This window comes from Struthio camelus, chromosome W, assembly GCF_040807025.1.
Source record: "Struthio camelus isolate bStrCam1 chromosome W, bStrCam1.hap1, whole genome shotgun sequence".
NCBI lineage: Eukaryota > Metazoa > Chordata > Aves > Struthioniformes > Struthionidae > Struthio > Struthio camelus.
The window spans coordinates 34029847-34053688 of NC_090981.1; the positions used below are offsets into that span (position 1 = coordinate 34029847).

General features: G+C 36.9%; 1 protein-coding gene across 4 annotated transcripts in view; it reads left to right on the forward strand.

Annotated features, from left to right (window-relative positions):
• Window positions 1–23842, forward strand: part of LOC138060827 (multiple C2 and transmembrane domain-containing protein 1) — a 281750-nt gene that overhangs the window by 91060 nt on the left and 166848 nt on the right. For all 4 annotated transcript variants that reach the window (XM_068925257.1, XM_068925256.1, XM_068925258.1 and 1 more), the window contains exon 2: window positions 9178–9292. In XM_068925257.1, coding sequence (XP_068781358.1) covers window positions 9178–9292 — 115 coding nt within the window. The remainder of the gene's footprint in view (window positions 1–9177; window positions 9293–23842) is intronic.

Below are 23842 nucleotides of genomic sequence, written 5' to 3' on the forward strand. Positions count from 1 at the left end.
CTGTTCCAGTCCCTCAGCCAGAGATACCATCATCCTAAGAGAACATGGCATCATCTTCTCGGAGTAATAGCAAAGCTTAATTGGAGCAATGGAAAAAGTTACTTGCTTAGAACTGTGCTCCTAACATTTTAGCAATGAATTGGGCAGATGTTGAGACTGTCAAAAATATGAACATCTCTTTGGGCAATCTGCCTAAACAAAATACAGATAATAAGGTTAGGAGGGACTTTCAAAGGTCAACTAGTTTATCCTCCATGCAGACTTGAAGGCAGATGTCTGCCTGGAATAGTTAACATGTTCTTTAAAGACATAAAATAACAGAGATTTTTTTTTTCAATGTCACCAGGTGATTTAGGTCCTTCTCACTACAAGTTTGTTTGTTTGTTTGTTTTAAATAATATCTAGGGATCTCTTTGTTGCAAGTTAAGCCATTACTTATTGCACCACTTAGGTTTAACTATTACTGGGTTTAGAGGTTTTACTATGGAAAGCTTTTCTGTATCCAGCATGTATAAAGACTGTTAAGCATCATACAAGAAAGTGTAATTAAAAGAACAAGGAAGGTTAATGTCTTGTTTAGAGACTTTGGAAGCGTCTGTAATGAAGAATCTTAATATTCTATATTTTTGAGGGTAGACTTGATCTGAATGTGGTTTAAGATGAATTTAGTTTCCAATTTTGGAAGCGTTTTCTTCAGATCAAATCAAAGTGATCTCAATTATAGTTGCTGCTTGCAAATTCTTTGCTCCATTCAAGCAGAGTTCCTGATGAGTAATTGTATTTTTGATACTGTATTTATATTCAGTGGCTTTCTTCAGTACAGTTACTAGTTTCCATGCGGCAAGGAAAGATGCTTCTGAAAAGATGCTGTTAGTACATTCAGATAATACTGGTTTAACCGGAATGGTTCTGTACTGGGAACATGCCAAAAAGAGTTCTTGGTGGTTTATACCTGCACTACTGAAAAGCAAGTTATTTTGTAAATCAAGATCAGTTACAAATGTCTTGAGAGAATTTCCTCAATTTATTTTGTTCTTTTTTTTTTTTTTTTTAAGAAAAACCTTGAAAGAGTAAAAAAAAAAAAAAAGAAGAAGAAAAAAAAAGCCCTGTTTTTTCTTTTGAAAGCTCTGCCTGATCGGCATCTTGTCTATTTGTTGCAAAGAGGAAAAGTGCCAAAAAAGGTCCGTGCTTATCTCAAGGTAGTATTAGAGGCCATGTAGAATACAGTTTTGACATTTTCTTAGTAATTGAACTAAAGTCAGATGTTTTGTGGCCTGGGTGCCAGAAAATAAAGTCAGGAAAAAATATTTTTCTATGGACTTAGCTTTCAAGTTTGCATGAATAAACACCTGAATCTTATAGGTAGTAATGGCAAGACCATTTTGATAATATTTTTAAGAAATGTTTTCTTCCAATTATACTAGATTTGACAACCATGTTGTAAGTAAATTCTTGTTCTTGCATTGTTTTTTTGAAATAGTAGTTCACAATGTTAATTTTCACAGAAGTAACAGCCTAAGAGCTCAGGGCTGTGAAGAAATAGGGTGGTGATAGTCCTGTGTGTTTGGCTTATATTCAAATATGTATGTCTGGATATGCATTTGCAGGATTAGGACTATTTTTGTTGAATGCTTTGTGTAGGTTGCTGTTGAATAGGCAAAAGTGTGACTTGGAAACGTAGATATCTTTTGGAGAAGATAAATGGCGATTTGATTATAAACATAGTAGATTGTTTCCTTCTATGTCACAAAAGGTTTTTCTAAGAGAAAGCAAGAATGCCCTAGCCGTTGTGCTAATCTGAAGTTTTAATCAGATATGCTGAATAAAAAGTGCATTCATTTATTTAGCATATCTATTGAGTTTATTCCTCATCTCCCCTGTAATGTTATTCAGAAGGGAAATATATACAACCTATCCCTCCCTTCAGCTTCAGCAACCAACTTCTGAAAAGGCCCATGCAGTGGCAAGGGAGGCTTTCCTTCTGTTTGTGAACCTGGTTGAATCTCTTCTGATTGCTTTTGTGAATACCAGTAGTGGCTTGCTTTCCTTTGCTGCCAGTCTGGGTTAGTGCTTTGACTGAAATGAGTAATTTGAAGTGTACTTTTGTAGACCAAACCTTTAAAAATGTTGATATGCTTGCATCTTTTACTGTTATCTGTGCATCTATTTCTTGGGTTTGCAAAAGAAAATCTAGCAAGCTGTTGAAAGTAACCGGTTTGCTTTTTTTGCTGCTTTCAAACAAACTCAAACAGCAATTAGTACAGACTACACAATAAAAATATTCCAGTTCTTCTGAATATATAAATGGTGAGTGTTGGTATTTGATTCTTAAGGATTTTCTTTAACCTCTTCTTCAATAGCCCTTTCACACGTAGCCTTTTCACAGGAAAGAGGAGGCGGGGCATGGTACACAGTTACCCTAACTCCCCGGTGTATGTCCTGGAGTTATAAACTAGTAATATTCAGGATATCGACGTATAAATGTGTATGTGTATGATGTGGCACTAAATTAAGTAATGTTTATATTCTGCAGAAATGATCTTAAATTTATAATTCTTTCATAACTGAGACAGATTTCAGACAGTGCGTATGCGACATTGTTGTCGTTATATGATAAAGAGCAGAAATGCAAAATCTGACTTTATAGTTCATCAGTACATTTTATCCAAATGAAAATCTTGACAACCGCAGTAGAGGCTTTACATATTAGTTATGAACAGTCATATCATACCTAGGGGAAACATCTGCTATGTGACAGTCTTCAACAGTAGCAGGTTCCATCTGAAGCACATATGTGGTTAGTCAGAAAATATAAAATGCTGCTAATACTCTCTGCACGTTTCCAATAATATTTAAAATCCTAGAATGCTCTTGTATATTTGTATTGAAATGGACTCACTTTTTACAACTGCTTATTTATTTATGGAATAGAAAGAGTAGATTGGATGAGATGAAAAGGGGTATAGTTCTTTTTACTTCAGAAGTTCCTCAACTTTTACTGACTCACCATCAACCAGAACACTAGCACACTACAAAGTGTTGTTTAGGACATGATCATCATAACTCTAATTTAGATATGTAAGTACTTTCAGGGCAATTAGAAATAGCTTATCATTTGGCAATATCATCACACCGATGGAGCACAGTCTGTTCTCATTAGTTGTACAAGATGTTGAAAGGAGTGGAAAAGCATTTGAATGTTCAGAATTTTCAAATTCCTTTCCTCAGCTTGCAAGCAGGTGTTTCCAGAGGAACCTGCCTGGTTGGATGTGAAGTTTGGACAAATAAAAATACCTGAAAAAAATCGATTTGAGCCAGGCAGTAGCTGGAGCGGAAAACTCTGCATAAGCGGTCTTCAATAGGGGTTTACACTACTTCAAATATTTTGATAGTTTTGTCTTTTCAAAAGCTGGTTATTTTTTTTATGCCATGCGATGAGCTCTTGGTTATTGATGCTGCACTGTTTTCTTCTTACAGAACATCAATTAAATTTCATCTATGGTATGAAAGGAATGCCATTTATTTGACCATGTCAATTCCTGACAAAGATCCGAGCACGTGAACAGTCAGTGGGGCCAGATCTTCAGTTTCCATTATCACTCCTTTTATGTGACTCCTGTTACATTTTCTTTTTCCTTTGTCTACCAAAGGAAATGTCCACCTATGTCAAGCCATGACTCTGGAGAATTTTAGTTATTTGAAGATACTTCTTTTCCAAGTCTTGCTTGGGTGTCTGTATCTACGTTTTCACATTGATGCCTCTGTCTTAAGTTGGAAAAACTAAGTGCTTTTTACTTATCTTGTCACTGTGTTCTGGCAGAATACTGAAATGCAACAGCAATTCAGCATAACTAACCTGTTGCTTAAATGACTTCTGTGTGAATATGCAGGCAATCCTAGTTCATAATGCTTTTCCAAAATAGATTTTTAAGTGTAGGAAAAATTTATTTTTGGGCTGTATTGGTAAAGTTCTTTTTCCCCTTTTTGAAAGGGAGAGTGTATTACCAGCATAAACTTATTCATTTATTTGTTTTTTAAATTCTGTCAGCTATTTACAGTGTTGGCACTGAAAAAAGCAAAATCAAAATTTAGAACCTGTTCCTCTGAGATGCTAATCAGTTTCTGCAACAGAGATGTCCTTGAATCTCTGATATCCTTTGAATTTCTGGAGCAGAGTCATACTAATGAGTGGTATATAAGTTTTAGGATAATGGCAAAGCCTTTCACTTCTCAGGCTGGTTTAGATGATGAACTATTAGAAATACTGGGAGCTTTGAAGAAGAATGTCAGCATTCATGGCCATCTAAAAAGGCCATGACAGTTTTCAATGACAAAAAAGGTTACTAATCTTTAGACCCTCAATATAGAGTAGGTAGTAGTTTAATGAGTAAACTTGAATTCCCTGTGATGGGGTTTGTAAGAAGAGAGACGAAGAGCGGGACTTATTGAGATCTTGTACTAACTGTAAAGTGATAGTCTGACCAATGGGTTTGGCTTTGGTAATGCCATAGTGACCAGCATCAGATTCACTGGGTTTTTCTTTCATAGTGTTTCTTTTAACAAACTATGAACATGATATCATGTGGGAATGGTGGTGATTTTAGTAATCCCATCAAATGCAGACGGCCTCATTTTTCTTCCATGTTGAGCTGAAACTGCACTCTGACCAGTAAATGCTTGGCACGGTAGAAATACTGGACTTACCATAAAATTGCACAGCTGTTTGGCTTTATTACTGCAGCAGCTACTGGCACGACATACCATTTAGCTAGTTTACAGCCTCTTTACATAATCTAGATGTTTAGCTGTAAAAATGCTGTTCATCTAGTCATTAAACTGTTAAATCGGGATCATACAGCGAAGGGTCTCTCATTGTGTGGAAAACAGAGGTGAAAGTATTTACCTAGTTTTTCACTTCAGGGGATCTCAAAGGATTTAGCAGTCCACAATGTCTTTGTACAACTGTAGCCTGAGTTTCCAGGTGCTCTAGAAATTCTCTGGAGAAGATTCAAATTTTTTTTCCTTTATATCCCATAGAAATGGGAGATGCTACTAAATTAAAAAAAAATCAAAATCTTTAATACTCATTTTGAAAATATCTTGGACATCGTGTCAGCTTAGATAGCAGAACCTTCTGAGCATTAGAAGATCAATGACCAATTTCATTTCCTTGAATGATAACAATTTGTATATAAAAAAATCAGTACAGAGCCTTTCTTTATGCTAAGGTGCTCAGATTGTTTAGCGTGGTACTTTGTATGGCCTTTAGCGTGGCAGCAAAGCAAGAGTTGGGCAAGAGCATATTCTTCCTGAGCTCCCTACTGTGTTTTATGTCTCCAGAATGACTGTTGTTTCAGTAAATTACTAAACTTTAGTCAAACATCTTATTTTGTGTTTTTAAACTAACTGTTTAGCTTAATGATGAGTATGCTTGTATGTGTTAATGCTGTATTTGATTTTTAGTCTTATAATACAGTATTGAGTTTTTTCTATGTAAAAGTTACCAATTCTAGTTTATTGATAATTGTTATACGAAAAAACGTACGTTGTCCATCATGGGCCTGTGCTATGTAGCCCTCTAATGTAACAGAGTTCAACTGCCTTAGAGCTAATAAACCAGCTGACTAAGTGCTGTTGGGCTGAATTGCAACTGAGCTGAAAAATGGCTTATTTCTGCTTCCTGGCTTTAAGCTATTGGAAACAGTCTTCTTTCAGATGAGTTTGTATAATAGGAATATCTTGAAAGACATGCCTAAAGGAGGAGTGCCACTTAAAGAGGTCATCGAAAGTGTGGCCAGTGCACGCTCTCTGTTCAGTTAAGCTCGACCACATTGCATATTTTCTAGGCACATTAGAGCATCCGCTTAACATATCATGAGTCAGTTATGAGTTGTTACTGCAGATTCATTTATGTTAAATCTAGAATATTGTAAAACTTACCATGGAGGTGTCACCTAAAGTGAAAAAACCTGTTGCTCATGCTATTCGGTAAGAGAACCTCCCAAGGGAGTTACTATAATATCTATTAAACATGAGAGCAGAGCTGAGAAGGAGTATGGTTATTGAGATCTCTATCTTGACCTTCTTCATGTGGAGCATCTTCATCATGATGAGAGTTGTTTAAGCTCTCTGTCAAAAAGCACTATCTACAGTGAACTTTGAACAGAATACTGTCAATATAGCGACTTCAGGGATAGTGTTTGTTGTAACGAATAAAAAATTTCCTTTAAACTAAATTAATATGGATTTTATGGAGGATTGTAGAGTCTAAAATTTAGACATAATTTCACTAAGAAGTATATTTTAAAGTAAAATAATAACAGACCACTAATAAAAATAATTCAAAGACATAAATTCAGACCTCACCTTCCCACAAAAGATTTGACTTATATGAAATAGTGGCTAATTGCCTTTGTACTTTTCACCTAGAATCTCAACATTTTTGTTAAAAGAGTTAATAAAATAATGTTCAAGACCTTGTGTAGAGACACTGAAAATGAAGCTGGGATCTCCTTTCGTGAGCTTACTTTTGCCTGAAGACTGGGTGTTAATCATCCTGTAACAGCCAGTATGAAACGGTGTTGTGGGTCACACCAACTTCTGGTTGTGATGAGTATTTCCTGGATAGAGAGAATGTATTTTTCTTCACGTGATTAGGTAGAACTGACAGTTAAGCAAATGTATTTTTGAAACTATTGCATGCTTAGGGCTATTGTAGGCTTTGTACACTCTTTACATTTCTTGTTCAGAGTTTTCTAACTTTAGCTCCATTGCTGCAGAACGCATAAAAGTGTCGTGTTATTACTTTTTGCTGGTTGACACTTTAATAGTTAAATGTTAATTTAAAGGGTGGTTGAAAATGATTCTTTGACAGTTGTATTCGTTATGACAACCTCTGTTTAAATTATGTATTCCAAATGCTTTTCTGATGCAGAAATACTGGTTTGACTTTCTAATGTTTAGTGGACAGTTAATATCTATTTCTTTATTTCCTTTGTATAACTGTGTGTGTTCTGTGGGTTTGTTAACGTTGCTTACCTGAGGTGTTTTTAGCTGCCTTGAGTAACACTGAATAATTACCGCCAAAATTAAAAATAGAAAGTCAAGTTTCATTGCAAGAAAAAAGAAAGGAAGGACACTGAAAAGGAGGTGAGAAAGGGGAGAAGGGAGAGAAACATGCAACTGTTTAAACCATACGTTTTCATGTAGAGCTTCTGTTATAACTAGAAGAGGAAGAGAGGTTGGAGTACCATGGGAAAGAATTGAGGAGGAGATGGTAAATGTGGGGTGAGATCATGGTTTTTTCTTTTGTATTTGCAAGCTCCCGTAGAAGAGCCAGAAAGGGGACGGAAAATCTTGGTGCTCATTATTTACTTCCAAACCCAAGTTTCTTCTTCCACAATACCCTGATGCGCTGTTCCTGGGCCTAGGGTGAGGCTGAGTCTCAGAGCGGTGTGAGCCTGCCTGATTTCTGGCTGTACTAGATAAGAGTATAAGCACTGTAGGACTGGGGTGGGGGAGATGGATTTCAGTTTCCCTTATTGTCTGCCTTGTATCTTTTTGGGGTCAGTACATTAGAGAGAGAGAGAGAGAGAGAGAGAAAAAAAAAGGCAAGATGAAGAGTGAGGAGGCAGTTATTTAGAAGGTGGCTGTGGGTGACTTCTGTGAGAATCTCATAAGCTCTGTTGATAATTTCAAACTTAAACAGTTACTTTAAAAGGACTGAGGTACCACAAAATTAGAAGACAAATACTGAGGGACTTCCTCAACCGTCACCACCCCCCCCCCCAAAAAAAAGAAAAAGAAAAAGAAAATATCCAAGCTCATCAGATCATTCTTTCTGAAGTGCAGTGAGAAAGTTCATTTCTGTGGAACTGATGAGCATGTCTGTCTGTGGCTTGGCCAGCAGCGTGTGATGCAACAGAAGGTAATATGCTAGGCTCAGGGTCGCGACTCTGGCATACAAGACTTAAAGCATGTGTTAAATTTGCTTTATTTTGTGATTTTATTCATCCTTTAGATTTATTATTACCCTTAAAAAAGGGGGAGGGACAGGAAGAGAAATGGCAACAAAAGTTTCTTGTTGGAGTGTTGCAGCACTGAGGTAGCTGTGCTCTTCTCAGAGACAGCACTGTCACACTGCTTCCCCCGCACCCCCTTCTAGAAGACTATCACATAATAAATAATAAACACATAATAAAATCACATAAATAATCACATAATTACTCATATAATAAAATATTGATAGCGCTAGTTTTAAAAATTCTTGTCATCACCGGAAAAATGATAGTGGTGCTACGTGTGCATAGTATATGAAGTTTCTGTCCTTACTGCGAATGCATAATAGACAGAGCCATTCTAGTTTTAAAATTAAATACGATGTTTCAAGTAACAACTATATTTAGAAGGCACTTACCAAGGCATGTACTAAGACCTATTTTCCAAAAGTTTGTAAGTGTACCGGGAAATTTAATTTCTTTACTTAGTTATTTGGAACAGAAGTCTGGTTACATTAATGCAGTCCAGAGAGTTCCTTTCTTTCTGCCTTTTCTTTTATTTATTTTTCATGTTAGAGCTTATGCAAATAACTGCCTCAGGAGTCTTACCTTGGTCCTGGCAAACGGGAACCATTTGCTCAAACAAAGAAGGCACAGATTACAAATGAAGAGCTACAACTGCGTTTAATGACTTCATGTTTTGTTTTGTTTTGTTTTTTTTTCCAATTTCCCTCATAACTCTCTAGAAAAAAACACATTTTACAAAGTAATCCAGGGACCGGCAAAACCATAATGCGTTTAAGGACAGTCAGAAGAGAGATAGATGTTTGTTCAAGCCTACATTATTACTGCTAAATACAGGGTTTGAGGGTATAGGTAAGTAATTACTAGTCCAAATAATACTGTAAGCTCTAGGTTGGTTTTGCCTTTCTGGTTCCACCGCAGCAGACCTGGAGCGTGTGGCTGGGGCATGTGAACTAGTGGATTCAGTGCTCAGGGGTGGTTGTGCTGAAGACACGCTTGTGTTTTTTGGTGTTTGGGTATTTGTTTTGAGATGGAGGAATGGATTAAGACTGTGTCTTAAATTCAACAGAATGCGAATAGTGGAGGAAAAAATACACTTTACCTGAAACTTTTAGGAACGTTAGTAACTGGATTTTTTTTTTTTCCTTCTCTCTAGAGAACAAATTCAGTTGGAACTAGTAATGCAGATTTTCCATCTGCGGATCCCGGTATGTACCAGTTGGACATTACTTTAAGAAGAGGACAGAATTTAGCAGCACGGGATCGTGGAGGTAAGGGTGTGCTGGTAAACATTGCCTTAGTATTTGGCAAGTTGTCTGTTTGTTGATTAAATTTATATGAGGATATTAATTAAAGTTACACTGAGATACTTAAAATTTGCACCATTAGCTGTATTAGTTAAACTCTTCTTAAAATTATGTAGAGATTCTCTCAGAAGCATGAAGTAAAAGGAACTAAGGCCACCTAAACCCACGTAGGAGAGTTAGTGAGATTTAGCTAACACTGCTTCGTTTCATCTGTTAGCTGATTTGACTATCTTTTTGGAACGCTTCAATGTAAGAAAGGTGTGATAGATTAACCGAACAGATTTTTACTGCCTTGCTAGTTACTGATTTTGTTACTTGACTGCTTAAATGATAAATAATGGAGGTCTGTTTACAAAAACAACCAACCAATAAAATGTTCGACGAGTTCAGTCATTACCTGTTGGTCAATTTGCTGGTCACAGACTGGCATTTTATAGTTTGCACTAAAACGTGTACTGCACGCCGTAGTTTAGACTCGGAAAGGATTCCTAAAGGGTGTTTTGACCCACAGGAACACAGCTGGCAGTCTTAGTCATTTTGTATATGCAACTGCAGCTTGTATTTAGAAGTAGATCAGTCAGTAATCCATTTCCTGAGCTGCAAGCTGAGCATGATAAATCTGACTTACAGCCTGTTTTGGATTTGCTGTAATATATTCCTTGTGAGAGAGAAGGAGCCATAGTAGAATTTTAACTGTAAAAAATAGTATTGTACAGAACTTTTCAAGGCTAACTTGGTAGAGTTACTTGGCTCAGTTCAGATCTCAAATACACTAGTAAAAACCTGGAGTACCTTTTACATTAGTGGGAAACTACTCTGTATTTATGCCTCCGAAACTGAAATTTTAACATATTCACTATTGCAAGAATAATTATTATGATCTTGCTATAGATACATTGATATCCTAGCAAGCTTTGCCTGACGTTAATTAAAAATAGATACCCAAATGTTTTTGCTTTATGATCTAGAGACACATCCATGAAACTTGCCCGGTTTCTGAATGACAGGTGTTGTAATTCATTTATATTCACCATTCATGTTATTTAAAAGCGAATAAAAACGTGATCGTAAGTGTGATGATTCGTATGTGAGGTAAAGCACTGTTTTATTAATAACACCGGAGTCTAAGCCTAGAATCAACAAAGGATAAGAGATATGCCCCTTGAGGTGGAATCCAAGGGTCTGAATTAAACACTAGGTGCTATATAAAATGTTAAGCACTTTAAAAGGTCAATCCACAAACCTGCCAGTCGAGCAGCAAGGAAAACTTCAAAATACCCAGGAGGAAATGCCACAAGAGGGATGTTTTTTCAGTGCCTGTTAGTCCTGAAGCCTAGGCAAGTAGAGTTGGATTGTGTACTTGTCCCTCTGTTTAGGAGCCTGCAATTCTCTTTGGGTGGTAGACATCTACAACCTTCTTTCCAAGTACTGAGCAAGTACTAGTTTTGCTTTTGAAACTGCTCCCTTTCTGAATTTCTTACTGCTCTTGAAAAAGCTCAGCCCTCCTCCTCAGCAATCAAGAGAATGTTTTAACAAGCCACTGTAAGTGTGTCAGGAAGGGAGAACGCACATTGCCGTCTTTCCAAAATTGTCCCTAGGTAGAAGTGCAGAAGACTCCTTAGGCCAGCTGAGGAGCTGCAGATGAGCTCCTGCGTTCCCAAGTGGTTAGGCTGCCAAAACTCAGAGTTGAGACTGTGCTTCCAGGACCTTCCTTCCAGAAACAGTACCTTATACGGAGACCCTAAGCTAGGACCCATCCGCTCATGACTGAACGCCCTGCATTGTGTCCCTGTTCGTTTTCCCTTTCTCTCAGAGCTGCTCGGGGCAAGGAAGTTATAAACATTTGCAAACCTGGAGTCTGGGGAGCTTCACAGTCACCAGGTCAGCACTTAATGGGTTTAGATAGCTGCTGAGTGGAAAGTATGAGAGGAAGGAGTTTGATTTGGGAATTCAGTTTTGTCTAAATCCTCTTTCAATCTGTGCTCCAAATTCCTGGTGTCCAGGAGGATGTTAAGGGAGGTGACATGTATACTGGTCCTGTTCTGGTTTTTCTGTAGGCACCGGCTCCCAGCCCCTGCTGGGGACAGAACAGTGAGCTTGTGGGACCTCTGGCCTGAGCTAGTACCAGTGTTTCTGTGCCATTAGCTACAGCTGCAGCATTGTTCACATTAGGCCTCATAAGTCAGAAAATGATTGTGGGACAGTCAGCAGGAAGACTTATGTAAGAATCCAAATGCTAAATGGAGCTAATAGGACAGATGTGTTAGATATTGAAACTAGATGTTGAGAGATTTGCCACAGAACTGTCTCAGAGAAGTCTCCTACTGTAAGACTGTTGCAGTCCATAACAGCCTTTTCCTCCAAATCTTGTTGCAAATCCCCTCGTTAAAGCCTGACACTTGAAATTTCTCGAAATAATATGAATTTCACTCTAAAGGAGTACTGGAGCTATATGGTGGAAAAATATTCAGTTTTAATTTTAGCTTTTTGTTCTTTAATTTTTGAACTAAATTCCACGCATCTTTTTAGAAACTTGCTACTGAATATTTTGGAGTATTGGAACTCAAACTTGAATTCTTATGTCTTGAATGTTCTGCAAACTTGTTTTTCCAAAAGTTACTAAATAGGAAAAAAAAAAAAAAAAAGAGAGAGAGAGAGACCATAGCCTCCCTAAAAGGAAGGGGACAGATTGCAGCTGTATTTTTTGGCTGGCAGTGCCCACATTAATCATGGCTGTTAGTTGGTAAATAGTGCTATTGATAATCCCAACAAAAAAAGAACAGAATATTCTTTCTTTGTGAGAGGACCAACATCTTGCATTTGTGTTCTCAAATGATGGAAATTAAAAGCCACCATTATTACAGGCAATACTTGTGCTCCTGCATATGTGTTATAACAAAAGGAAATGTAACTATTTGTTTTAACTTCATCTTCACAAGGAGTCATATCCTCAACCTGATCCAGCTTTCTATCCAAGTACCACTGTGCTGTGGTGCCATAGCTGCATCTCAACTATCTGATAAGACAGTTTACATTTTTCCTTCTGGCAAAATACTGTCATGACCTCAGATGTGGTTTATAACATCTGCTTAGTTTGCCCTTCCTAAAGGAAACCATATGCTTAGGTTTGAAGATGCGTTTTCGAAGCCTTTTTCCCAAAAGATTTGGGAAAAACTATGTTATGTTGGGTCTGGTGAGTTAGTATTATAAGGGTGATTTTATACCCTACATCTTTATGTTTTGCTTTTTCAATTTACTTTTTTATTTTCTTTCTGACACAGTAATATATGAAGTGTTTGTGTAGTACCATTTTCATATTTTAAGATTTTTCCCTAGAATTAATGTGTTCAGTTTGAAAAGAAAAACATTTGATTTCTTGCTGCTCCCAGACTTCTTACTTCTTAAAATAACTTCTTAAAGTTTATGTAGCTAATTTATTTTGGTAACATCCCCTTATAGATTTTTTTTTTGGAATATCTTATATATCTTTTTAGAAACAAAACCTATGTGGTTGTATCCATTTTGCTTTGAGAGAGACTCATGCTGAAAGGCATACTGAAATGCTACGGGAATATGTACCAGAAGGGGAATTATATTCTCATCTGTTGATATTCTGCCATTCTCTCCACTCAAAGGAAGGACACCAAAGTATTCTTTTAAATGTTTTAAATAAATACCTTATGCTCACAGTATTTTCTTACTTAACTGGAGCCTGGAACCCAGTCTCTTTGGTACTTTTTAAGAAATCTTGCAAAATGGCCCAAGGAAAATATTGTATTTAAGAGTAAGTGAAACTTTCAGTGGCTTTTTTGTGATGATCAAAAGAAACTTGTGTTCTGTGTGAAATCTTTTCTGAAGAGCTCTTGAAAAAAGAGGCTTGTCATAGTCTGAGGCCTCTACCTCTTACTGGATCATATCAGCAGGTCATTGTATCTCTGCAGAAGACAATTCAGTAGTGCTGCGTAGTAGCACTACTTATATCAGTAGATATAAGTATCTGTCTTTGTAATAACAGTTGAGGAATTATTTCCTAGGTAGCTGAATCTGCTTCAGAATATTAAAAAATAAAAAAAAAAATCATGGAATACATACACAAAGTGGGTAAGAAGTAGGCCAGAAATAGCATGGAATTAATTCCCTCACGCAATGTGAAGAATGCATTTTCATTTGATAAATCTACCATTTTGGACATATATTTACACCAGTAACAAACTAGCTGCTTAAACTGAGGATAGTTGGGAGAAATGACAGTAAAAAACGAGAAAAATTCAAGGAACTGTAATGAAAAGTTACTTGAAAACTTACTTTAACCTTTATAGTGCAAAAATTTACACGTATCCTTTGCATTATGTCTGGTGACTTACTCTAGATACATACACATTTTCAGGATCTAGACTAGGAGTGAGTGGCCAATGAGATAATTATATACAAAATAAAGACCGGTATTAAAGAAGCGTTTAAGATGCTGCTAACTTTGTGCAACGACAGAACATTGAAAGCCCAAATATGTAATAAGACCATGCATTTAAAATGATTGAAAAGACATTTAGTTTAAGCTTGACTGTGGAGTGAGTTAGTTATGTTTGAACTGTGGCTTTTGTTACGGTAGGATAGTGAAATTCAATTCACAGTTAAAATATAGTGTATATCATCTGTAGCTTAATAAATTCAGAAACTATTAATCCCTATGATTCAGGCAGACTTGGATGATTTGGGAAATTTTGCATATTGTGAAATATTACAAAGTTTATCATGTAAATCAGAATGGTAGGAGCATCCCCACGTTCTGTTTCATGGAGAGATGACTTGAGTGGATTATTGGAATAAACTGTTAGTGTACTGATTGCAGCAGCTTCCTGATGTGGCAAATAGTCACATCAATAGCCTAAGAGAAATGTCATTCACAATATAACAGATAGCCAGAAGTCAAATTATTCTTGAAAGCTTTTTTGGGTCAGTATTTTTATGCCGCTAAACGAGAACATTCATCAAAATAGCTCTTTAATTATATGTATTTTTTTACTCTATTAGATGTGGAATTTGAGCAATGTTTAATACAGAGGAAATCAAATATCATTAGATTTTGGATGGCAGTGAAGGGTTGATATTTAGAACTGAAATTGTACACAAGGCTCCATAGCTGGTGAAAACGTAGAGTTTGTAAGTCAGAATTTGTAAGAATGTTATGCTAAGTTGCTTCAAAGGGGTTATGCTAAGTTTTATTTGAGTCAGAAATATACCTAATAAGGCATATTTTTAAGAACTCCAGAGGATGTGATTTTTAAAGAAGATTTTTAAAAAGCTGTGTTTGTTAATTATGGAGATACTGAGGATAAGATGCAGAAACGAGAAAGAACAGCTTAGCATTCTTGTTACTGTAGAGTTTGTGTAGATGTTTATACATAATGCATGCCAACATTCGTACTGTGTAAAAACATTTACAGGCTGTTTCATTTAAGGGATGTTAGAAATAAACCCAGCAAAAAGTCCTTTAGTGATAGGAACCGTATAATGGTGTTACCATACACTAGAAGTATAGTCAAAATTCATTTAATGTTGAAAGCTAAACAATAAAATAAATCCAAAAAATTCATGGAGGACACCATGACGCAAAAAGTGGTGGTGACCTAACATGCACACTTGCGTTCCTATAGGAATGCTGATTTTTCACTTTTATTTTTTTTAATCAGTTTGCCTAGGAGTATCAACTCTTCTTCAGATCAGGGGGAATTCTAAGAAGTTAGCTTATTTTCCGTCAAAATACCGTATGCTGGCATCTATTTGGATGATGTTTGCCCGCTGTAGTAATTGCTAGCTGACTTGCTGTGGTCATATTCATGTTAGCTCTCATAATAATAAATTGGAGTTTTGTGAACAGCAGAGGTTGATGATACTGCTGCAAATATTCATTGTTTGACTGCTGTATGTCATCAATGTTATTACTTCCTGTAACCCAGAGTGTGGTGAATAACAGTTGCTGCATAAATAAGCCAAAGACGAAAAGATGGCAATGATGGGAAATAATGCTTCTGACTAAGAACAGTAAAAATCCCTCTGTCGTTAAGAGTTTGATTTCAACCCAGGAAAGCCAAACTAGTCGTGTTCTCCTGTAATATGATCCTCTGGTCCCAATGGGACTGCACAGAAACTCAAATTTATGGGAAGGGCTGCTGTATTTCTTCTGAGATGATCTAAAGCTCTTCCTAGGCTCATATTTTTATTTGTTTGTTGTCAAGTCCCAAATAGGGACTCATGGACCCTAATCGAGAGGACAGTCTTCCCCCCCCCCCCCCTTGAGTTCGTAATCTAAGCCTGTGGAAATAGTCAAAAGACAGATACAGGCAACTGAAGAAGTACAACACTTTGCTGTGTTCCATCCATAGAGGAGCCCCATTTTGCACAGCAGTAGCACAATGTGGAGACTTTGACATGAGCTGTGAGCATGAGATTGACAAGAAGGGAAGGACTGGGCTGAGTGAGGCAACTGGGTGTAGAAGAGCCCAAATTTGTGTTGGTGGCCAAGTTCCCCTCTGGTCTGGTAGGAGCGCTGCAAGATGCTTATGGGACATAACGTGAAGGGGTTTCCTGTTGTACTACCATTATTCCTATGCTTTAGGATTTATCAAGGTAGGAGTAAGATTACTTAACAAATATAGTTAATCCAAACAAGCATGACATAGCTTTATATTTGTATTCAGGTTCTTGTAAATTGTCATGGAACTTCTTCCTCGCAAACTAGAAAACTGTAGCTGTGATTCCATTTTTATTAGTTCCGGAAAGGATAAAAGCCATTTAAATGTGCTTGCAGTTAGAATAACAAAAGATTCTGGTAGTAACGCTAGAGAGCTTTCTTTATGCTGTAGCTTTTTAATCTTTGTGTGTGTTGTGTTTTTGTTGTTGTTGTTGTTTTTTGGGTTGTTGTTGTTTTTGTTTTGCTTTTTTAACCATCGTTTAGAAATGACCATGTCTGGTTTAAGATCAGTGCTGTGAGTAAAAGTTATTCCCTCCTTTTCTCTTCATGATGAAAGCACCATAGAATTCATTATTCAGTAACTGCATTTATTCAATAGTGAATCTGAAACAATTTCCATCCTTGAGTTTCATTGTCATGTTGCTTGTCCTTCGAGTGTTCTAGGAACTTGTTTAATATTCAATTCAATTTCACATCACAATGTGTTGTGTAGTTAAATGGGCTTTCTTTTCTAGATAGGTAGAGTACGATGCTAACATTGTAGACTGCAGAATGTTTCTTGGTGATATTTGTAGAGGCTAAGCTTTCGTTCCTTTTTAATAGCTTCTCTTCTGAAAGAGCATATGGATGATCACAAGAGGGGAAGAAACATGTATGTTCCTGAATACATCTCTAGATCACCATGTAGATACAGATATGCACTGAGGATGCCTTTCAAAGTTGTAAACGTTTCCACTGAAGTTTGAGTTGCCTTTATCCTCTAGTTACAAAGTAATGGAGGTAAAGCAAGCGTACTTTCATGGTACTGAAAAAGGGGAAAAAAGTTAGTAGGCTTGCAAGTCAGTCAGCTGTGGCCTGTAATGCCTAAGCATATAATGTGCTACTAAAATGGTGTGATTCACGAGTTTTGAACAGCCAAAAAACCTACACTTCTGTTCATTAGGATAGCTGTGGAATAGCTGCTGCACAACAACTGTGCTGGGTTTTTGTTTTCTTTAAAATGTGGCCCCTCCTGCCCACCTTCCCCCTGCTGCCATGGAAAATGCAGGAATCTGTGTCAGATGTTGTGTGAGGCCCCTGAGTGGAGTATCGCAGTGGGAACTGATGCCAAGATTAAAAAGGCAGAGTCCCTGGATCAGATTTCCTGTTAGCCAAGAAAGATCATGTAGCGCTTCGGTCATCTCCACTGTTCCAGGAGCCGCAGTCCCTCTGTAGGCTTTTATCAGTAGTGAAGTCTAAGTTGACCGGTCACTGGTAGCAACTGCTCGACTTGAGACTTCTGGATCATCCTCTGATGATTCAGACGAGAGGATCTTGTCTTTGAAGTCATTAGAAAGGATGTTAGACCTCCATGTTTTATCACTATAAGAGACTAGAAAGCCATGTTTTGTTAGCATACTCTTACTGTCTTACTGTGTCAGTTCTTTTCAGATGAGTATATTCAAGTAAGGAAGCAACTCCATTAAAGTTCTTAGAATGATATTTTCATTTACTAGCTAAAGGCCTGTTTCACAAGCTCTGTTTCTGTGGATGCTTCTTCACTGTAGGGTCTCCTTCACGTGACTTCAGTGGGAACGCATATGCAATGAGAATCAATCTCAAATGCGGTGTTAAGTGTATATTGTACTACTTCTCTTGTCTTGCATGACATATGTGGCCTGCTGTTTTTTGCTTTACCTAGGATTTTCATTTTACACCTCTAAAATGTAGATTTTACAACTTTTCAGTCATTGTTTGTTTATTTGATGTTTATTTAACTTTATATTTAATGTGTAGTAAATCTATATTTAATGTGTAGGGAATGAAACAAACTTCAGTGTTTTACTAGAAAGAAAAGTTATTAACTGTATTGTTATATTGACAAAGGGCAGCTTACCAGTTTCATCCATTGCAAGTAGACGCAAAAAAGGCGATTTCTGTAAAACTGGAGAATATTGTATAAGACCTACAGTAAGCTGTATTCTTTTGATAAAGCAAATCCGAGTCCTCGGTCACTGTAGACACTTCTGACTGATTTTGAAAAAGCTAGGTGCCATGGCAAAATAAATGGTCAAGTTTTAATAACTCCAGGAACTTTAGAATTTATTTGTAAATTTTGGGAGCAGAGCAAAGTGTTTCATTTGATTACTGCATGTACCTCTGTTTATATTAATTCATATTAATAAGAATAATAATTTGATCTGTAAGGAAAACATTTCAGTAGCATGCTTAAATCTTATTTAAATGATTCAATCATGCTTCAACCATACTTTACAAATAAAATAAATATCGATGTTTTCCTGAATTAATGCTGAGCATTGAAAGCTCTGTTGCTTTTGTTTGGCTATCAGAAAAGCCAGCATTTTCTCAATGGCATTTTAATAAAATTGACAGGGGTTGGAGAGGAGGGGAGTTCCTTCTTCACGACATTACGTGAAGAAAAATTGCCTTTTTCCACGCTTCCTGTAGTCACAAATTCCACAGATATTAGGAACAGATGTTTTAACAAAAGTATTTTGTAATATTTTAAAATGTTAACCACAGTAAAGGAGGTCTTCATTTATAGATGATGTTATGGCTTTTCTGTATTCAGTCAATAAATTATCTGTGAAGTCTGAATGCAGCAGTTTGCATGACAGCTTGTTGTAACTTTTCAATTTTTCATCCTAGTGGGCAGTTTAACATGACTTTCTCTCCCTAAAGCTGGATCAATTCAAATCTTAAGCCTTCTGCACCACAGGGGTTAGGCAAATCTAGGATGTCTCACCTAGATTTTGAACTTTTGCAACTGTAAGATATGCAAAAGTTGGTCATCTAATACACTGCTAAAGGGTGGTTTGAGTTGAAAGGCGATAATAAATATTGAGGATCAATGACAGAATTATTTGATTTTTGATAAAAAATTGATATTTGATAAACAATTTGATATTTATTGATATTAATATTATATTATGATATATATTATTGATATTATTATATTGATATATTATATATGATATGTATTATAGATATTGGTATATATTATATACAGTATTGATATGTATTATATATATATAATATATATTGACATATATTATATTATTGATATTAATTTGATATTTGATAAACATAATTAATTTTTTTCCAGTATTTCATGCACCCACTTCACTTACAAAAGAAAAGAATCAATCACAATGACTATACCAATAAAGGAAAACAGTGTTCAATTGAAGTCTATATTTAATAAATTTTCCACCTATTTTCATGTTTATTAACATGAAAAACATGTTGTTAACTTGTTTTATTAACAGGATTAATCAGAAAACCCATTATCTCTGTTTTTAATCTGAGACCTCTTTGTCATTTCTTTTAATATTATTTCATTCTTCTCATTGCCACGGTGCCTAGGAGTGGCAGTGCACATAAGTACAGGAAGAAAGATGATAATTTCCCAATGTTTTCAAAATCTAAATAGCAAATCAAGAGACAAGAGGTGGATGGAAATAGAAAGACAGGAAGGGACAGTGTTAGTGAGATGCTATGGATCTTGGCCTATCCTCAAGCGATTAGTTAATGACTCTATGAAGTCATCACAGCAGTGGGAAGTTTTAAGGCTCTGGAGGAGAGCAATGAGCTTTCTTTACAGATATTTACAGGAAATTTCACCTGAGTTTTTGAAGCAGGGCTGTCTTGTCTTTTTTCTAGATAAATTATGAACCTCTGGGAGAGAGGGACAGTCTGTTTCTTTGCTTTACCAAATGGTATCTAGCAAGTTCAGGCCTTCATCTTGATTTGTGACATTACTGTAACAGAAATTACTAAAAATAACTTTAACTGTGATGCAGTTCCTAACGAGAGTGCTATTATTTCCCCTGTGATTTTTCTGTTTCTTGAAGTGGGATTCATCCTTCTAACTTCTTATGCCTAAACAGAGAAGTCTGTCTGAGCTACTCATCCTAGGCACCATCTGAGCTATTTTAATGGTCTACCTTAAGAGAGGAGTGCGTGTTTCTTTCCTCATGCTATACAGTGAGCTTAGATAGCACACTGAGGTGTGGATGTCAATATCTGGTCGTAACCGAAAGCTTCTTTTGGTAGCTAGTGATGCTGCGGTGGGCTTGCTTTGGTTTGGACAAGAGACGTGTAGATTCACTGTAGGCTGGAAAGTGCGGAGGCAGCAGACAGCTAGTTTAAAAAAAAAAAAAAAGGCACAGACTATTTAATTCAAGCCTCATAAAAAGTTAACGCTTAAAAGAAAAGTTGTTTAATATCGGAACACTCAGGAAAATTAATCTAAATTCATTTTTAAGTGAATTACTTAAATGACATTACTTCTCTTTGTATCAGCCATCTGGTTCAGGCCGCTGTGACCTTTATGGTGGATGTGAATTAAGGACATTAATTCTGTATCAGGTGTCTACACAGAGATTTAGTTTGATCAGATAAATTACTTTGAATTCACATTGCTAGCTAATTTGATTTTTTTTTTTGGGGGGGGGTGGCTACTTAAAGATGAGATGCAAGACTGATACTAGTCGTTCCATGCAAAGCATTTAATCTACTTACAGTTAGAGCTTTTACCGCGTTTGGAAAAAGAAATTAAAAAAAAAAAATTGCTTCTTTTCCTGGGATAATCTCTTACTGCAATGACTCTCCCAAAATAAGAAACCACTTTTTTTTTTTTTTTTTTGGGGGGGGGGGAGCATTTAAACTAACTAGGATTGGGAAAGTTGGATAGTCAACAGGAACGTCTTAATGAAGGCAGGTGAAAATAAAAGCATGCGAAGTAGTCGACACGGTAGACTTTTGAGTTCAGAAGACTGACATTTATGGAACAGTTTTCTGAAATGGGGTAGCTTGAATTTTCATGTCATTTCATTGCCAGTAAGCATACGCCAATATGTTTATGAGAAATTCTCATTTTTGTTGGTGACATAACTGTTTAACTACTGCTGGTGAGACCTGTATATGTTCAGTGCTAATAACGTAGGGGAGGTAGTGAAAAGCAAAGAATTCTGTGGCTTGCACAGAAAGCTCTGATGTACTAATTGATCTGCATGATTTTTACAATGAGCAGTGATTTGTTTGTTCACTCTGTTGTTTCAGAGTGAATTTTATGTGCTGAATAGACATTTATAAGCACCAATGTGTAGAAGGTTCCATAATGGTTACTTAGTACGTTTAAGCCACAGCAGTCAAATACTATGCAATTTCTGGTTTTTTATGTTTCTATTTCACAAGCATAATTAGTACTCATTTAAAGGAATGTTTATTAAACAAAGCTATGTACTGTGGACTATATTGAAGCACAGTACTTAAGCTACATCTCTTCAGAGCAGAAGTGAGTCTTTGAAAGAAGACTAAACAGTTGTGATTGTTGAAACGAGCTTTTTTTTAATTGGCACTGAATAATTAAAATTTTGTATTCCCTGTTGACTTTTGAGTAAAGGAACTCTGCATTCTGCAGCATCCATGTAGACACTGCGAATTTGTAATTCATTCTTAGGGTATTAAGTAGTCTAGAAGTGCTTTGCATCGTTTGAAATAACTGGTGTCCTTTGTAGGTAACTTGGGTGGATAATTCTTTGTTAGGAAGGACGTAACCCTACTGGATTATGTATGGGAAGGCTATTGCTTTTTGTGTATGGATGCAGAAGGTTGCTGAAGACCGATGAGAAAGTAGGCTTGGCAATTTTTGTAAAAGATAGTCGTAGACTGCAGTTAATAGCAGATTACTATTTGTTTGTTAAATTAATATAAAATAATTTGTGGTAAATATTTTCCCTAGCTTTAATAATAAAAGACTGGAATGACTGTACTCCTGAGCAGACATATTCAGCAGCTATGTTTCTTTTTAGCTGTGAGGCTGTTGTATTAGAATTTGGAAATATAAAGTACATAAAATGTTGTGAACTGATAGACGTTTTACTGACGATACTAAATCGAGAACTCTTCCCCCAAGGTTTTTCTGCCTTGGAGTGTAATGAAGATAATAGGAGGCTGAGACGCTTTAGGGAATGAGTGTGTACGGAGTCAGAAAGAAGGGGAAGGAGTTTGATGTCAGTGAAAGAATTCTGCATGGTGTCAAACTAGACCAAGTGTTTTTTATGGATGATTAAGCTTTACAGGCAATATGACTTCAAAGTTATTGTACATCTCTGTGGTCCTATATAGTTAGCATGAAATAAGTAGTTAACATTTGTAGCCTAGAAAAAAAAGACTATGGAATGTGCTGATTAGCTTTTCTAGAATTGATTTATTTATATAATGGTTATTTGGTGATCAGATAACTACAGGTAAAAATCCAGTGAAGTCCTGTGTGTGAAAGTGGTTGAGAGTAAGGACTATGTGAAACCTTAGTATATAAAGGATGAACAAAAGCTCAGACGTGTGTGCAGAGATGGTAGGCAGTTGATGGGTTATTGCCCTTCTTTTCTGAAAGGTCCCACCTATAGGCGATGGTAGCTGAGTTGTCTGAGCCACAGTGAGTTACTTACTACCTGGTGAGCTAAAGCCAGCTGTTTGCTGTTGGCTCATTGCACTATGCTGTGCAAAAATCTTGGCAAATTCAGGAATTGCTTTGTGAGAAATGCCTCTGTTCCTTGAATGGGTATGAGAGCCTCTGAAAGAGGAACAGGGTTGGCTGCGAGGAAATCGTTACTGTGTCAGTCATTCCAATGTACGTAGGACGCTTTCATGGTAAACAAACTCTAGGGTTTAGCCCTTAGCTGTTTGCTTCCTTTTGCTAATAGTTGTAGATCAAGTGAAGCATTTCCAAGATTGAAAGTAAAATAGAACAGTAGCAGGAGGGCATGGCAGTGGTTTAATTATAGTTCTCAGCAGGAATGAATTGTTTAATAACGTGCTTTGACCTTATTTTTGCTTCTAGAAATGGGTATGTTGCCAGTTAACTTGCAATAATAAAGAAATGTATTCCCCCGTGTATTTTGGATAGTTACTGTTTTTTACCTTGTGCTTGTTCCTGTAATATTGCTCATATGTGCTGTACAGCAGCAAATCCTATTTAGTTATGGGAACTTCCAGGGAATTTTCTTTAAAGCTTGTCTCTTTTTAAGCCACTAGGCTGAATGAAGTCTAAGTGCGTCACCTGAAGCTTCGGGAAGCTTTTGTGTCTGTCATTTTAAAGAAGGTGAAATGACAGTCTGTTAGCATAAAAAGGCCTTTCTTTCACGGCAGTCAGAGAAATTTGGGCCGTTGTTAACTTCAAGCACATCTGTGTTTTGGGGCACACACTGATGACCTTAGAGGGAAAGGTGGCATGCTCAGAGGTTTAAAACAGTCGAGCCAAATGCTATGCTGTCTCTCAGAGTAGAGCTGAGTAGGTACCTCTACCTTGTGAACGTGTCAGCCTGGGTCAGCACGCTTGGATTGCCCTGCCCCTGTGACCCTGTCATTAATTCCTGGCTAAGGAGGAGTCTAAGTAGAATGGAGATGTTTGGGGAAAGATGAACGAGGGGGATTTGGGTGTTAAAGTCCTAATGCCTATTTGAATGCTCTTTGTGGTTCAGCGGAGCTTTTTTTGACCTTGGCTTCTAGCTTCAGGGCAGAACTTTGTTTGCCATGGGGGACCCGCGGTGGGGGCAGGGACACCCTGGAAGGACGGCAGCCCATAGAGGAACCAGCACTGGAGCAGTGGAGTAGGGGGGACTAAGAAGGGGAGAGAAGAGATCTCTGAAACTGAGACTGGGATGGGGGAGGAAAGGTGTTTACCTAAATGTTTGTTTAATTGTCATCTTATTTTTTCTCAAGAGCTGAATCAGTAATTAAAAGTTTGTTACTTGGCAGTAAATTAAGTGAAGTTCCCTAAACTGAGACTGGTTGGCTTGCCACAGGTAGGTGCAGAT